Here is a 16,508-nt window from a genome sequence, read left to right as displayed (position 1 = left end):
CAGCAAAAGCAATCTATATTTTAAAGCCCAGACAGCTGAAGAACAGAGAGGAAATTCATGATAAAACACAGGGCTTTACTAATATTATAAATCCAGGATTGTTTTTGTTTGACTTAAATTGCTGTCAGTTTGACGAGTGTGGTGATGCTTTAGAAATTTCTGAAGGAGTCACAGAGAATGGAAAGAAATCATTGAGTGAAGATATAAATGATCAATGAGTAATCACTCACTGAGAAAATGAATGAGTGATTTCTAAGAATTTCTATGTATGGTGGACCTTTGATTTGAATCTGTGATATTCCTTTATTCAATATCTATATTGGGATCACATACCATATTATGTTACATCTTGATATTAAATTCTTCATCTGTAAAGTGTAATTAATATCCTACCTTGCATGGTTATTGGGAGGATTAATGAGGACATACAAGAAAACACTTAGCATAATGTGAGACATCAACCATTTCCTTCCCAGGATATCGTAATTTTGCCATCCTGCATTACTGCTGGACACACAAGAAATTTTAGATAATATAATACATGTTTAGAAAAATAGCCAGAAAGTTTGATTTTTGAAAATGTTTTAATAGAGCATTAAAGGTGGTCTTTTGTCTTAATCCATCATGCAACTTGAGCCTAAAGTCTTTAATACATGTTCCAAAAAGTTAACAAAAAGCTCACATAAATTCAAAAATATTGAATATTCACAGGCTGTGACACATTGGAAACTGTTTCACACCTTTGCTGATGGGCATCTGTGTCACTAAATATGACCTTAAGCTATGCATTCTCTCCAGCTCTCTCTTCTCATTCATGGCCTGTATCTGACCCAGGGCTATCTATTTGTGGCTACCTTACATCTCACAGGATAGATGACCTGAAATAGAAACAAAAGGACATAGTGGTTGAAAGCACCAAGATCACACGTGGGATCATGACAGTTAAAGATGATAAGATCAAGGATGTAGCAAGGCACTTAGTCATAGGAAATAGGTGGAAGTAAGTGGCTATTTGCAGGAAGACAGAGGAAACCGTAGATCAAGGAACATAAACATAAAAGGTAAAGATCTTACAAGAGTTGTCCACATAGAAAACAAAGTTTTCTAGATTTTTAAAAAATTAGCATTACATAAGATGTAAAAAAAATATGCAGGAATGAATTAGAGAAAAAAAAGGAAAAATATCGAACTATTCTATATTGTGTATTCTTTGATGAAAATGTTTCCTATCTTTTGCATTTCAGTTACATTTTGATGATTTTAATGCTTACTGAATTTCCATGGGTCTCATGCCCTTTAAAGTATGTATTTTGCAGAAAAGAACACATTATGAGCATAGACTCTACAAGTCAGGAATGCATGTATTTAATCCTTCTGCATTTTTGAAGAATATTTACCTTCCTCCTCAACCATTTTAGAATTGTTGTTTTCTAAAGGGAGGTTTTCACTGGATAATGATTACTATTACTCAATTATATATTAGTGAATTGATTAAAATTTATGGAAACAGGATTTACTAATGTTCCATTGTGAAAATCTAATACTATTTTTGTTCCTGATGTGGACACAGCTACAATGTTATTTTTATTTTCATTGAAATGACCAATAAAATCAGAAAATTGAACTATAAAGTAAAGTTCTGGCAGGTAGTGATCAATCTCAAGAAGGTCAGCCCAACCACATCTGTTCTATCTCAGTTACAAAAAAAGAAAAAGAAAAAAAAAACAAAACTCCTGCACAAATAGATGAATCAGCTTAATATAAAATTAATTGGTGGACTGAGGTGACCATCATTTGCCTTTAAAATGGTCGAAATGGTTGAACTACATTAACCCAGTGGCAATATCAAAATTGTAAGCCAATAATAGACTCACTCATTGATTCCAAAATAAAAATAGCCAAATTTTTAGTTTTAGGATATATATAGTTTTATTCTCTTGAGATCAAAATACTTGCAAGTTTACAACTTGGTGGTTGCATTTAAAGCATGTGTTTTTCTTTTTTCTTTTTCTTTTTTTTTTTTTTTTAGGTGGATCTTCTTGTTCCAACCAAAGTGACTGGCATCATTACACAAGGAGCAAAAGATTTTGGTCATGTACAGTTCGTTGGCTCCTACAAACTGGCTTACAGCAATGATGGAGAACACTGGACTGTATACCAGGATGAAAAGCAAAGAAAAGATAAGGTAAGCCAGCTAAATCGGTTTATAAAGTTCAGAAGTGGAGGATCACATTACACCCAAGTTTGAATGAATGAACTGCTTATACATCTGTACTGAAAATAATATCTACATATACTGAAAATATAGGTTAAATAAAAAGCTTTAAAGAATATACTGTAAAGGAGTTTGCAGTCCGGTATGTAATGGTGCAACCTAGGGGAAAAAAATGCTTTACTGATAACATTTTCATATTACTAATTGCCTAACATCTGACTATCTGAGATTCACCTAATAGTTTATAAAGTTAATAGAATATTGAATAATTTATCATAAGACATATGTAAATAGTTATTGCTAGAATATATGCCACTGTCATTTTCATTATTAAAATAAATTCCTGATGTTAGATAAAATGTTCTTTGGAGAAAAATATTTCAAAGGTTAATGAAATCATTTTTAAACATTTTAAACATTTTAAGAACAATTGTGATTACACAGCTCAACAACAAAGAAACCCAGATATTTTTCTGCTCCATTTCCTTCATTGTATTTTAATTCATAGGTTTATTATTCTTTTAAATATATAATCTACTTTGAATTTCATATATACACACCTCTATACACACATACTGTACATATCAATGCCATACAATTCTTTTTTTAATATTTAACATTTTGAGCATCTTTTCATAGTATCTACTGGTTTCAGTATCTGTAAGACCCTGGAGAATGAAAGTACTCAATGCCTTATCAATGACTAATTGGGATCAGATGTTTGAATATGGCCTCAGTTGGATTAGTGAAATCAAGTTAATTCGTTGCTTAGAATTAAGCAACTGTGCAAGGAATGCTAGCTCTCCGAAGACATCAACAAAAATTATCAGATCAAGGATTTGGGGGAGACTGTAACACTGCTTTATACATGTTAAATATTTAAGTTAATCATTATTTTTATGGTATGTAATCTGTTTACTCCCTTATGGTTATTGCATTATTAACTGACAGAGGTGTTGAAAATATCTTTCTTTCTTCAAATATTCAAGGCAGAGAATTTATAAATTTCCCCAGAAACACTAGGGCTGGAATGGCTGTTTAAGTGATTCAACAGTCTAAATTTAGTTCATACAAAATTTACTTTAGAGGAGATGTGTTTTTAGCTTTAGATTTAAAAAACCACATCTAGTCACATTTTTACATCTCAGAACACACTCATGTAACATCTCAGGACACATGCACATTTCACATGTTAACATCTTAGAAATTGGTGTATCTAACATCACAATTTAATTGAGAGCACTTATTCTTTCCTAGATGAACATAAAATAATGGCATGATTTATGGTCAATGACATCTTAAACTGAATAAATATTGGATATTTTGTAAAATTATTTTCCAACTTACTTTGTGAGCTATAGACAAGTGTTTGCCATGATTTATTGCAAATAAGTATTTCAGTTCCTGTCTTTCACCTTTTACAGTAGGCATTCTGATGCAGTGTGTTTCCTAAGATGAATTTTTTTAAACTTCATAAATTATACAGGCTTGAAATTAATTTTAAGACAGATGAGTATTTACTTATCCATGTGTAAGTTTCAGTAAACAGCATATCTATAATAGTGAAATCTTTATATAGGTTAGGGAAGAAGCATAAAGAAAATTATGGTTAAACCATTAAACTGTTCAAATGCTTTTTTGTCTCCATTTATGTAAAAAAGTGATTTAATATGTGAGTAATTTTTCTTATAGACTAGAGATTTTCCTGTTAAAGTGTTTTTATTTCATTATCTCAATCTGAAACTTACATAAACTTTTTGTGTCAAGTTGTGTGATAGTGTTACTCAGGTTTTCTATCTCTTTGCTGATTTTCTGTCTACTTGTGCTATCAGTTACTGAGAAAGGAAAGTGGAAATTTTCAACTGTCATGGATTTGTCTCTTTCTTCTTGCCATTACATCAGTGTTTACTTGATGTATTTTGAAGCTCTGTTAATATGTACATAAACAGATTCTTAATGTCCTTTTGATCAACTCAACCCTTTTTCATTAGAAAATGAACTTCTGTACCCCTGGTATTTTTTGCTCTGAAATCTACTTTGTGTGATATTAATAGATATTAACTCCAGCTTTCTTTTTACGAATGCTACCTTAGCATATAGTTTTTTAGTATTTTTCTCATCCTTTTACTGTTAACCTATTTGTACTCTATATTTGAAAAGTATTCCTTCTATGCAGCATATAATTTGATCTTCTTTTGGCCAGTCCGACTGTCTCTGCTTTTCAAGTGGAACATTTATAAAATTTATATTTGATGGGAGTATTAATGTAATTGTATTTAAATTTATCATCTTACTATTTAGTTCCTACTTGTCACATCTATTTGTGTTTGTTATTCCTATTTTTGCACTCTTTTAGATTAATCAAATTTTCAGTGATTCCATTTTAATCATGTTTGTTGAATTATCAGCCATAACATTTTGCTGTTTTTGTGATTGCTTCAGGATTTGTGATACATATTTTAAACTTTTGAAATCCACCTTCAAATGAATGTTAAAGCCCAGAAACTTACCTCCATAAACACAAGCAAAATAGATTATAGCTATCAATCCACATATTTAGGAACTATAATTATTATAACATACGATTTGGACATGACCAAAATAATTCTTTTTTAAATTGATGTGTCATACTTGTACATATTTGGGGGGCTACATATGATATTTTAATACACATATACAGTGTGTAATGGTCACATCAGAGTTATTGGGATATCCATCACCTCAAACATCTAACCAAAATAAATATTATTGTTAAGAAAAAGTAGACTCTACTAGGCAAGTTGGAAAATTGTGAAAGTAGATTGATGCATACTATTTACTAAAAATAATGTGAGCTGGAATTCCCCTGTGAGACCATAAAGCATGCTATTATTTGTATAATGTAAAAATTTTTAATGAAAGCATTTTTATGTTATAAATATATGACAATTGGCTAAACTCAGCCAATTTAACTGGTAGTTTTAAAAAGAAATCTGACCAGTTTGTTTTTAATGTTGTAACTAATTAGGCATAATGAAGAAAAGCCTAAGATAAAAGCCTAAGTTTACTATTTACTATTGAAGAAGACAACTGACACCAGTAAACTGTAGATAAAAATTCAGTAATTAGTGTTATTATAAGGAAATCTTTTATGGGGAAGAAGCAATTACAGAGCGTTAGATCTCTCCATTTTTATGTAGAAAAGAATTTTATAAAACAAATGAGAAAAAGTATTGCCTAAGTTATTTAAATACTTGAAAATGTTGTCATTTTATATGTAAATATACATATATATCAATAAAATATGTTTTTGATAAGTATCAAAATAACTTTTGCTTTACTGTTATTACTGGTTCTACTAGCTATTTTGCGTATCATTTCATATATCCTTTATAGATGCGCTCTTCTGTTTAAAAGGGCTCAATACTACTTAGCAATTAATTTTTTCTGGGGCTGAGTAAGCCATCTCCTATTGATTCTTAACATTATTTTTGTCTTGTTTTCCATGGTTACTTTCCATAAGAGGAAAAAAAAGTCTTCAATATTTACAAGTGCCAATTCAACCACAAGCTTTCATCCAGACAAATATAATAGATGAATTGAATGTTTCAGGGCAAAACATGTGTCTGTGAGATGTTTTATAGATGTACTTTTCAAACAGAAATATGTATAAACAAAAGCTTCTAAGTCTTCTTTTGTGCCATTTGTTTTTATTGACTGCTTGCTTTAATAGATTTTGGGAGTGTGGGTGTGGAAGTCTAATGTAGATCCAGACACAAGATTACTTCAGAAAAGTAATCTGAAAATAAATGCAATTTTCTAGGTTTACAGTAAGTGGTATAAAACTCAAAAAATGTATCAATGGCCTTTTTGTTTTTTATTAATCAGAATGACTAAGCCTCAGAAAAGCAATGCCATACACACACACACACACACACAGAGGAGTATTTACATATATGTAATAAACATGTGTGTGTACACACACACACATGCCAAAAGTCAATTGAAGAAAAATAATACTCTGTTCTCCTTATTGAGATGTCAGTTTTTGAATACCCTCCCATAGCATTCACAAGAATTGCAGTTTACTTTAGTATTTTTAGCTAAATTCCACATTAAATCTCTTGTAATTGAGCCTATGATGACATTCTCATTACAGTGCATACATTTGTATTTTCCCCTTACTAGTCTACAGCATTTTCTAACATTTAACTAACTTTTATATTTCTCTACAGCATTAATTCAGGTACATTTTTATTTGAAAGTCAAATGTTCCTTTGCCCTTATGAAAGTGACATTTGTTTTATACATGTGGTTTTTTACCACATTTAGCAGGAAAACTGCAAAACTTGACAAACACTTTCAGTATTTAATTTTTCACGTTATAAGCCAAAGTAAAGCAATAATAAATTTCAGGAAGAGTACTTATATGGAAAAATTAGAAATAAAAATGGGTTTTCTCATCCAGTATATTAGTCATAACATCATAGTGTTTAAATAAGTCTGAATTCACACCATAGGAGCTTTCTTTTTTCAGGAATAAAGAAGCTGGTAATACTGTATTTCATCTTCCTCCATAAAATTATCCAGGGTTTTGTAAAAGCATAAGTTGGAAAGTTGAAACTTTACCTGGATTTTCCAAAATAAAAAATAAAATCCCCTGTTTCCAATAAGACTTTCTTGGTCCTTAAAGATGAATCACACATATATTCATCAAGAAATAAACTGCAATATCTTGGTGAACTCTCTAATTCAGTAGTTACCATAATTGTCTGATTATAGCACTCATGGGGAGAGCTTGTTTAAAAATACATATTTCTGGGCCCTGCTTCAGACTCTCTGGAGATGAGCTGGAAATCTAAATGTTTACAGAGGCCCCAGCTAATTTAAATAATAAGCAAGTGTGTGAAAAATGACTAATTGATGCCAAAAACAAAATTAAATTTTTGAAACTAAGTGTAGTTTTCTGTTTTTCTAGTGAGAATGGAATTTATTATTATTCCTTAGGACTTTGGCCTCTAATTGGTCAGAGGAAGTCAATATGAATCAATGTTTCTAAAAATAAGATTAAATTTTAATAAGTTTGCCAATTCCCTTATGAAAATCACAAAGTAAACACTAACTTTAAACAAATTTTAAATTGAAATAATATATTTAAGTAGTTTAGGATGCAGATTAGATGGGGGGATCATCTAGAAGGGGGTGAAATTTATATTCATTCAATTTTGTATTCGGTTGGCAGACTCCATGTGAGAAAAAAATCTGAATATGACACAATCTCCCAGTCTAATGAGAAGCTTAGTAAAGGTGGAAAAACTTTGATTTAATCTGTTTATTTTGGAAAGTCAAAATATAACCTACTAGGTATAGTATTTGATAAAACAACTCTAGGGAAGAAGTAGCACATAGATTATGTCAGTTTCATACAAGTCCATCACTCTCCAATAGAAGAAAAGAGTCCCTGGTCCTTTTCAACCTCCTTCCCTTTCTCAACATGGGTGTGAAAAATAGAAGCAGCAACATCATCAGTCCTCATTAATAAAGCTGTCAGCCGTGGTCTGTATTGAAGGATATATTCAAATTCAACAGTAATTACAGATGTCACAGAGCATCCTGTCATTTCTGCTGAAGTGAGTAGTTTTGGAGAGCTGAAATTAAATTTGAATGTTTAATACCTTGAAAGTCCAGCTCATGGGTAAGGCAGAGGTCAGATGAGTAGTCAATAATAGTCATGCTGTTCTTTTGAAATTTGATCTGGGTGTGAAACTCAGAACCTGAAGAATCCCTTAGGAGGTAAATAAAATGGAATCGGCAGTGGCAATCACAGAGGAAGATGATAGCGGGGGAGGGGAAAGCAAAGGGAGTGAATTATCTTTCAAGAGGGAACAGCTGCATGTTTCTGAGCAGCAGGATCAAGGACAGTTTCTCTCCATATTACTTGGAGACCATTAGTTTCATCCATTCAGAGTCCTATTACTCTTTTCAAATAAGGCAGGGAAGGAAAGAAAGGAGGCTGCTTTTCAAAAAGCAATTTCGAAAATATACATGGCTTTTTACAAAACACTAGGATTCAGTAATAGCAAGTGAAGTGTGCCCCTACATGATAGAAATTCATGTAGTCACTTTATTTGACTTACTTAAATATTTGGTGGCTGAGTGACTTAATTGAAACTAAAGTTAAGAAGACAATCATGTTATTTCAGAATTGTCTAAAAATAAGGACATTGTTATTTATTTATTTTAATTTGCATATTTTTAATTTGTGTGTGTACGTAGGTATGTATATTTATTGGATACATGAGAAGTTTTGATACAGGCATGCAATGTGTAATAAGCACATCATGGATATTATTTAAATAAACACCACTTGGTATCAACTGCTATTCCGAAGTTTCTCTGCTTTTCTCCTTGTAATTTAATATTGTGATACCTGACTAGGATATATGCTGGTATGCCCAAAATAGAATGGGATGCTTGTCAATTTTGCTAAGGCCTCTGACCAAGAATGAAATATATCAGGAAATATCTGAGTACAGAATAATTGATTTAGCAAAGTGAATGCAGTTTGCAGACCTAGGTCTGCCTGCTGCGTTGGGAAAGGACAATCTAGTTAAATAAACTGAATTCAGAAAGCAGCATATTGTCATCAATGAGTAGTGTGATAGCAGTTGTTAAGGTACACAGAGAACATAATAGGGACCCACTTATCAGAATCAGTTGTGAAGTGGAGGCCTGGGGTCAAAAACAAGACAGAAAAATGGATGCAAGTACACGAGCAAATAGCCCTGGGTCTCCTACAAAAAGTATTATGCTTCCATTTCCATGTTTAACATAAGCTCCAAGTGTCCTACCTGCCCAAAGATATTTGTTCTCAGATCTAGGGTAAAGAAGGATTTAAGAGCAGGAAAGGAAGGAGAGAACAGGAGATGGGGCTTATGGGATAGAGATGATCAGAGAGAGGGCTAGCGCCCAATGTAAGTGCAACTATAGAATGGAACAACTAGCTACATGCTGAAAATAAAATACAAACCAGAGTGACTCATTAGCGCAGGAACAACCAGAAACCGTTCTGTCTGAAGGAACTCAGTGATTTTAAGAAGTCATTCAGTTTATTTGGAAATATCAATGGAAAGCCAGTTGTCCTTCTTTAAGGATTAATTGTGAGATTTCAAAGAAAATCCTTTGTACATTATTTCACATTTTCTAATATTAAATACTGTCGATGTAAGATATGCAGTTAATTTTGGTCAGTGAAGCATTTACTTTTCTTGATGGCATTTGGGTGTTTTAACCTTCATCATTAAAAAATAAAAGAGCAAAAACAGAATTCTGTTTAACAACAATTAGGTGGTAGAAATAAATATACATCAGGCAGAAAATTCATAAAATTCACCAATATTAGGGTGGGTTGGGGGCAAGGAGTAGGAAGAATATCCCTACTGCTATGATGGTTATTTAATGATAGATAACCACCTAGTACAGATGCTATGAAACATCATTCTCAATAAATTTATGGAGAAAGAAGAAAACAAGTCAGGATAATACGATAATAATGAGAAAATATATGTTTACTGTTTTTCTTGCTAATTATCTTTTGTCTCCAAAACTCAGAGTTACATTTTCAGGGAGTTTGATAAACTCCCTTAAAATTTGAAACAATATAGTTTTTCTAGTTAGCACATGTTCCCACAAAAATGAAAAAAAAAAGTGTGAAAAACATAAGGAATATGTTACATAGCAGTACTATCAAAGTAAAATATTCATAAATGAAAAATAATAAAAATGTTGTTACATGTTTTATTACCTTACCTTTCCCAGTGCTCAAATGCCAAAAAAGTTAAAATCTTCTTATTGTTATCTTCTCAATTTTCCATCACTCATCAGAAATCACTAAAATTGTGTACACTTAAAATTCTGAATATCTCATGTTTATGTGTGACTTATTTATTAATAGACCTAATTGCATAATGACAATATTTCACAATGAAAAAAATTACTCATGCTTTTTAGGTCATTCTTATACTACTACTGTGAAAAATCATCAAGTGTTAGCCCAACTGTGACTCTATGCATTGATTAAAAATGCTAACATATTAAAAGTATTGATTAGTGATTAGCTCCCCAGTAGAATGATCAAGGCTATCAAACTTTAATATATCGTTTAAAATTCAGTGAAGTTGTCATTCATTAAGAGGTAGTGATGAGCCTGATGAAAGCAGGAGATGTTACCTGAGAGAAAATTAGTATTTTTAATAGAAGAAACTATGATGTTATTTTAGGTGAATCTGATCATTTTCTTTCCTACTAGGAAAACAAGTACTTGATCAATCTAAGTATTACAGAAACTACGTCATTATTTTGATCGTTGAAGTATGCATTAACCATTGACTAGTGGTGTTAATCTGTTTTGTATTACTATTAAGGAATGCCTAAGACTGGGTCATTTGCAAAGAAAGGAGTTTTATTTGGCTCATGGTTCTGCAGGCTGTGCAAGAATGGCAACAGAATCTGCATGGTTTCTGGTGAGGCATCTGGAACCTTCATTACTTATGGCGGAAGTCGAAGAGGGAGCAAGAGAGAGAGGAGAAGATGCCACATTATTTTTTAACAACCAACTCTCCTGTGAACTAATAGAGCAAGAACTCATTCAATACAATAGGGAGGGCACCAAGCCATATGTAAGGGATCTGCCCCCATGACCCAGACACCTCCATCTAGGCTACACCTCCAACATTGAGGATCGCATTTTGACATGAGATTTGGAGGGGACAAATATCCAAACTACATCAATTAGAATACAGCAAAAATTTGAACCCATTTTATTTCTAAATAATCACCAAACAACTAATATTTTGATTGTTTATTATATGCTAAAAAATGCTCAAGGACATTAGTTTTGCATGATACATATGCCATTTTTACTATCCACCATCACACCATCAGCTGCAATATGTTTAGCAATTAAGTCTCCCCTTTAACACTTTCACAATGACTTAATTAATGTGGCAGTATTTTTCTACTTTTTCACAGTTTAAATCTGAAAAAGAATAAATGATACCTGTCATATGTCCATGTTTATGGGAAACTATAAAAAGATTTCTGAATCTGCCACACCTTATAAAGTTAATCATTTGACAGTGATTTTTATGTAGTTCCTTTGGTTGAATCTCAAAGAGAAACTGTGTTAATATGTATAGAGCACTCTTGGGACAAATACACCTGTAATAAGCCCTCTGGGGACACTTATTAAAGAGGGAACCCATTTGTCATCATCAAAAAGTTTCTGGCGTAATTTGAGACACAAAACTGATTAAAAAATAACTTTAACAAAAGACGGATTCAGTGATTATACCTGTGTGAAGAGGCATTCCTCTCAGTTTTTCTGAAGCTGTGAGCAGAGGACCAAACTCAGAAAACAACATAAGAACTAATTTCCTTATTTCCAATAAAATTAGAAACAAAATCAATTTTGAACAGATAAATGAAATGTCTGATACTTAATAATAATTAAAGGAAGACATTCCTCATGTATGAGTGAAAATAATATAACTTTTATATAACAAAATTACACTTTTATTTCTTTTCTTCCTTTTGGTAATACTTCAATAGCCATAAGTAATAACAAAGTTTAATATTCCCTTCTGAGATCAAGTGTATTTTAATAATAATATACCCTCAACTCCTTAAGAAAAGACCTAAAATTTAGCTTATCCCAAAGAAGAGTTAGTGACTGCTCAGCTTAGGTCTGGCGTTCCTCATGTTCTTCATATAGTGTTGCCAGATTTGGCAAATAAAAATACCGACACCTAGTTAAATTTCAATTTAGATAAATGATACATTCTTTAGTGTAAGTATATTCCAAATATTTCATCTTGCAATCTTGTTTCCAGTTAAGATCTTCTATGTCTTGCAGCTGGACGATGGTCTACTAAGGATATTCAGGAGAGAGGATAAAGGAGAATGACTACTTTCTGTGCCTAGGCAATACACACTTACACTCACACCTAGGCACCCTGCTTCAGCTGTACAATTCCACTTTGCTACCTCTGCATCCATCTCCAGGATTGTCTTCTCTCACTCCCTAATACTCTTTTCTCCTCATCACCAGTCTGGCTTAGAAATCATATGACTGAGTGCTTAAATCACTTCTGTGTTCATACATAGAGCTCAATATTAAGTCATTTCTGACAAGGATAGGATGAAAGGGTGAAACTCTTCAATGAGACTCAAAATGAGGAAAAGTCTCCTAATATGGCAAGAATTACCAAAACACACCAATTTCTCTACTGCCACATATTTATATACCTACCATGAAGGGTAGAGTCAGGGGTAAAGTCTCAAATTGTTCTGATGAGATGGAAAATACCTAGTGTGATTTAGGATGAGAGTTTGAGAGATGAGCTTTGAACTCAATAGAGAGGCGAGTTGCTCTGTACTTTTATAGAAAAGAGGAAAGGCATTTCTACATTTCTTATGTTCAACTAAAAAGAAAAAAGTAGATGCCTTTACTTTCCGACTATTCCTGGTAACATCTCCTGGAGATGTCTTTGAAAAGCAGATGATTTCTCAATTCTACTTTTTCTGTAGGAATATTTCTTATGGCAGTCAAAATCTGAGTAGTGGAAGGCAGATAGTTTAAATATATAGCCACAGTTTAGAATGGCATATTTTATGTTTCATAAATCTTTATAGGCAATCATCCTATGTGATATATTTCCTAAGATACTCTTATTATTTAAGGAGACTTTCATCATAAAAGAAGTTAAATATGGTGGTGTATCCTACCTACTGGCTTTTAGGTTCTGCATTCTAAATGCCAGTAAGCTTGGGGAAAGGAAGGTAACAGTCAAGGAGGATGGACTCTTTGCTTTGATTTTTCACTACGTCTTTTTCTCAAGGTCAAGACCTAATAACAAAAGGTAACATGAACTTCTTAGTGAGCCTCTTTGGGCTCTTTCTAAAGAGCTACCAGCTCTCTGCTTCTTAAAGCCAAGGTTATGTAAGAAAACAGTCCATACAATGAATGAAGATGGACACTCTGCCCCCAGTCCCTTTTGTCTCTCATCTGGCTGAGTAGGATGTTGGCAAGTCTTAGCTCAACTTGTCACTGTCACAGTGCACTAGGGAATCACAAGTATTACCTACGCCAGCTTGCCAGTAATAGACAAGTTGATATTACTGGGGAGAATAGGACCCCCTAATCCCACATCTTTTTAGGAACAGTTGAACTCTTCTATGCAAAGTCAGAAGTTAAATGTTCTAAAAAATACTATTAAAATGTGCTATTTTCTCCTCTTTTCCCATACTCTCAAATTCCAGAGGATCTAAGAAAGAATGAATTTTAGAAAGCTATCACACAGCTGTCTTTCCCAATGAAGAATTATGTTCCTCAACCAGCTTTCAGGTCAACTACATGGAAACCAAAGAGAATCTGGCAATTTAAGCAGCAATGAAGGGCCAGAAATGTGGACTTTTATTGCCAGGGTAGGGAAAAAAACACATTTGCCTATCTTTTGGCCAATTATTATTGGAATCTTTCATTGGTGCATTTTCAGAAAAAAAAAAATCTAACAGAAGGAGCAGTAGAGTGCAAATCATGCTACAGGAATTGTAAGTGAACATCAAATTTGTGGTGTAGTAAAGAATTTCTTGGGATATAATTAGAGATTTATATACACTAGGAACATGAAGCAAAGCCAGATTAGTTCAGTGAAATGTAGTATTTCTTGAAGCCAAAAATCTACTTTTATACATAATTACAATAGACAGCAAACTTTAGAGCCACAAGAAATTTCTTGAGAGCAACAATGGGAATAGAAATGATTTTTTTAGGGAACCCATATATTCATTTTAATGGTTTAAAATGAATCATGCCCTGGTGAAAGAAAGACTATGGAACCTGTCCCCATGTTTTGTTTTTCACTTCTCCCATCAAACAAAAATGTTCTATAATTAGATTTTTGAAGTTAAATAGGCAATTTGAAAGCCTCAAGTAATTTCACGGAGAAATCTTGAGAAACAAAGAAATCTCTGAAGCAAACAGGGTCTAGATTTTTCAAAGGGTTTATGGAACAAAACATCATTTTAAAAGGGATATAGATAAAAATTAATATCCAATATGAATTATGGTGCAGAATTATTATATCTCTGACCATGCACATTACCTTTCAGAAAATCTGACTGCAGTTTCTTAAGGGATTTCAAAAGAATCCCAAGTAGATAGACAAAGTAGTATTTCTCAAAGGACCTATAAGCTTTTATGGAAATGATATTAAAGAAATACAGGAGAACAAAGAAATTGAATTTTTTGTTACTGAAATATGCAAGAGGACGAGTAACACCAGTTGTTTGATATGCTTATTAGGTTTATGCTCATGAGAATAAATATCATCCAGAAATTGAAAATAAGAAGAGCAAGTAAAATAGAGGGAGTAGAACCTAACAGTAGAAGGTTTAGAAAGGATACTCATGAGTCAAAATAATTAAATTTCAATGGACTGTCCTTTCAGGATTTAGTCAAAGAATCAGAATAGAAAGTAAGTTCGCAATTAACTTTAAAGCCTGAATGTCTGTCACAGGCTGGCGCATGATGTTGGGGAAGTTGTAGATACAACCCTTTCAGACAATTGAAGTTCCTTTTCCAACTGTCAGTGTTTCAGACAACAAAACTTAGATGAAATCTGTAGCCTTTCAACACCAATTACTCATTGCGAAGTTCAGGATTCCCCAAACCCACCCTGACTTTTGACATCAATTGCACATTCTCAGTTCCCCAAGATCATTCTCTGGTTTGATAATTCAATAGAAAAACTCACAAACACAATTAAAATTATCATACTCACAGTTATAGTTTATCACGATGAAAGGATATGGATACAGATCATCAAAGGGAAGAGGCATATGGGGCAGAGTCCAGGAGGGTCCAGGCATAAGCTTTCAGTTGTCTTGGAGACTTCTGGAGAGTACTAAGTTCTCTCAGCCATGGTATGTGACAATAAGCCCAGAGTATTGCGAACTAGGAAGCTCACATTAGCCTTGGTATTCAGAGTTTTTATGGAAGCTCCGACATTTAGACATGGTTGACCATCTGTGTGGCTAACTTTAGTTTCCACCCTTTCAGTGGTCAAGCTGACCTGAAGACCTCACTGTAACCACAATGTTAGCATGGGCTATCTGGTGTGGCCCAAGGCCCCCTGGGAAACAAAAACACTCTCCTCAGACAGGCCATTCCAAGGGCTTAGAAATTACCTTCAAGGAGCTGAGGGCAAAGAACAGACTCCTCCTTGGGTAAGGTTAACATCTAATACACACTCCTGTTACACACGGTTTTGTAGACTGTACACTGATCACTGGAATGACATGTGTCTGTAAACGCTATGCCTACACTGGATTTGACACATCCTAAACTCTGAAGAAGAACTGTTCAACAGAGCAAAGATTTGATGGTCAGCAATTTACTTCAAGATAGTACACACAAGCAAACTCAAGATTAAGATATGTCTAGATATGTGTTTCTTGCAAAGAAGACAAGATGATCAACTCCTTTTGGATACAGAAAAATAAAGTGATTATCTAATATGTTATAGTTAGTGGTTGATATGAAAACAAGTCCTCTTCACATTCGATCTCTTATCTATAGATTACACACATTATATTTTCACAAATTGGGACATGTAACTTTATCCTTGTCTTTGGCTCTACTTTAAGGTCCTATGTATACATTTTGGTTGAATTTTTTTCCATTTGACTTTCACCTCCTGATAGATTGTTTCGGTTAGCTATGACCTTATTTCACTTGCAGATTTGGAGGGTAATGGTTCTACTCAGGATGCTATGGGATGGAAGACACTGTGGCAGCTCTTTATTCCTTTCTGTTGATGACAATTTGTGCTGTAGTGTTGTTGGGATGCCCTATAGTGAAAACCGACCCCCCAGTTCATTCTGCAGGCTGATGATCAATGGAGACACGTGTTAACACAGTCTATTGGTTCCAACAGAAACCCCTACTTTTTGGGTGACTCTCTTAGAATATAATTCTCAATATCACTATTTTCCAAAGAAACACTTTCTAGAATATTGAAATTTACCTGGAAATGAATTTCTTGTTTCCTTATTACATCTAGAAGAATGTACTCATATTGAGGCTAATTTTGTTACAGAGTTTCATTGGTTTAGTGGAATTGATTGCAGAGAAAAACATCAAGAATAATATACTGGCCATTCAATCATGAAATGGTTTCAGGATGCTGGTAAATTTTCCTAGAAAATTGAATTCACTGAATGATAGCTGCAGTCTATTTTGGCTAAAAGAATT

The 16,508-nt window shown here is 33.3% G+C and overlaps 1 protein-coding gene across 2 annotated transcripts in view; it reads left to right on the top strand.

The window, feature by feature from the left end:
* The window catches only part of EDIL3 (EGF like repeats and discoidin domains 3), a 465,541-nt gene that overhangs the window by 440,901 nt on the left and 8,132 nt on the right, over window positions 1-16,508 (top strand). For both annotated transcript variants that reach the window (XM_005557328.4, XM_005557327.4), the window contains one exon: window positions 2,030-2,185. In XM_005557328.4, coding sequence (XP_005557385.1) covers window positions 2,030-2,185 — 156 coding nt within the window. The remainder of the gene's footprint in view (window positions 1-2,029; window positions 2,186-16,508) is intronic.

This window comes from Macaca fascicularis, chromosome 6 (genome assembly GCF_037993035.2).
Source record: "Macaca fascicularis isolate 582-1 chromosome 6, T2T-MFA8v1.1".
NCBI lineage: Eukaryota > Metazoa > Chordata > Mammalia > Primates > Cercopithecidae > Macaca > Macaca fascicularis.
The sequence above is the reverse complement of the archived record's forward strand: the minus strand, read 5'-3'. Positions and strand labels throughout refer to the sequence as shown.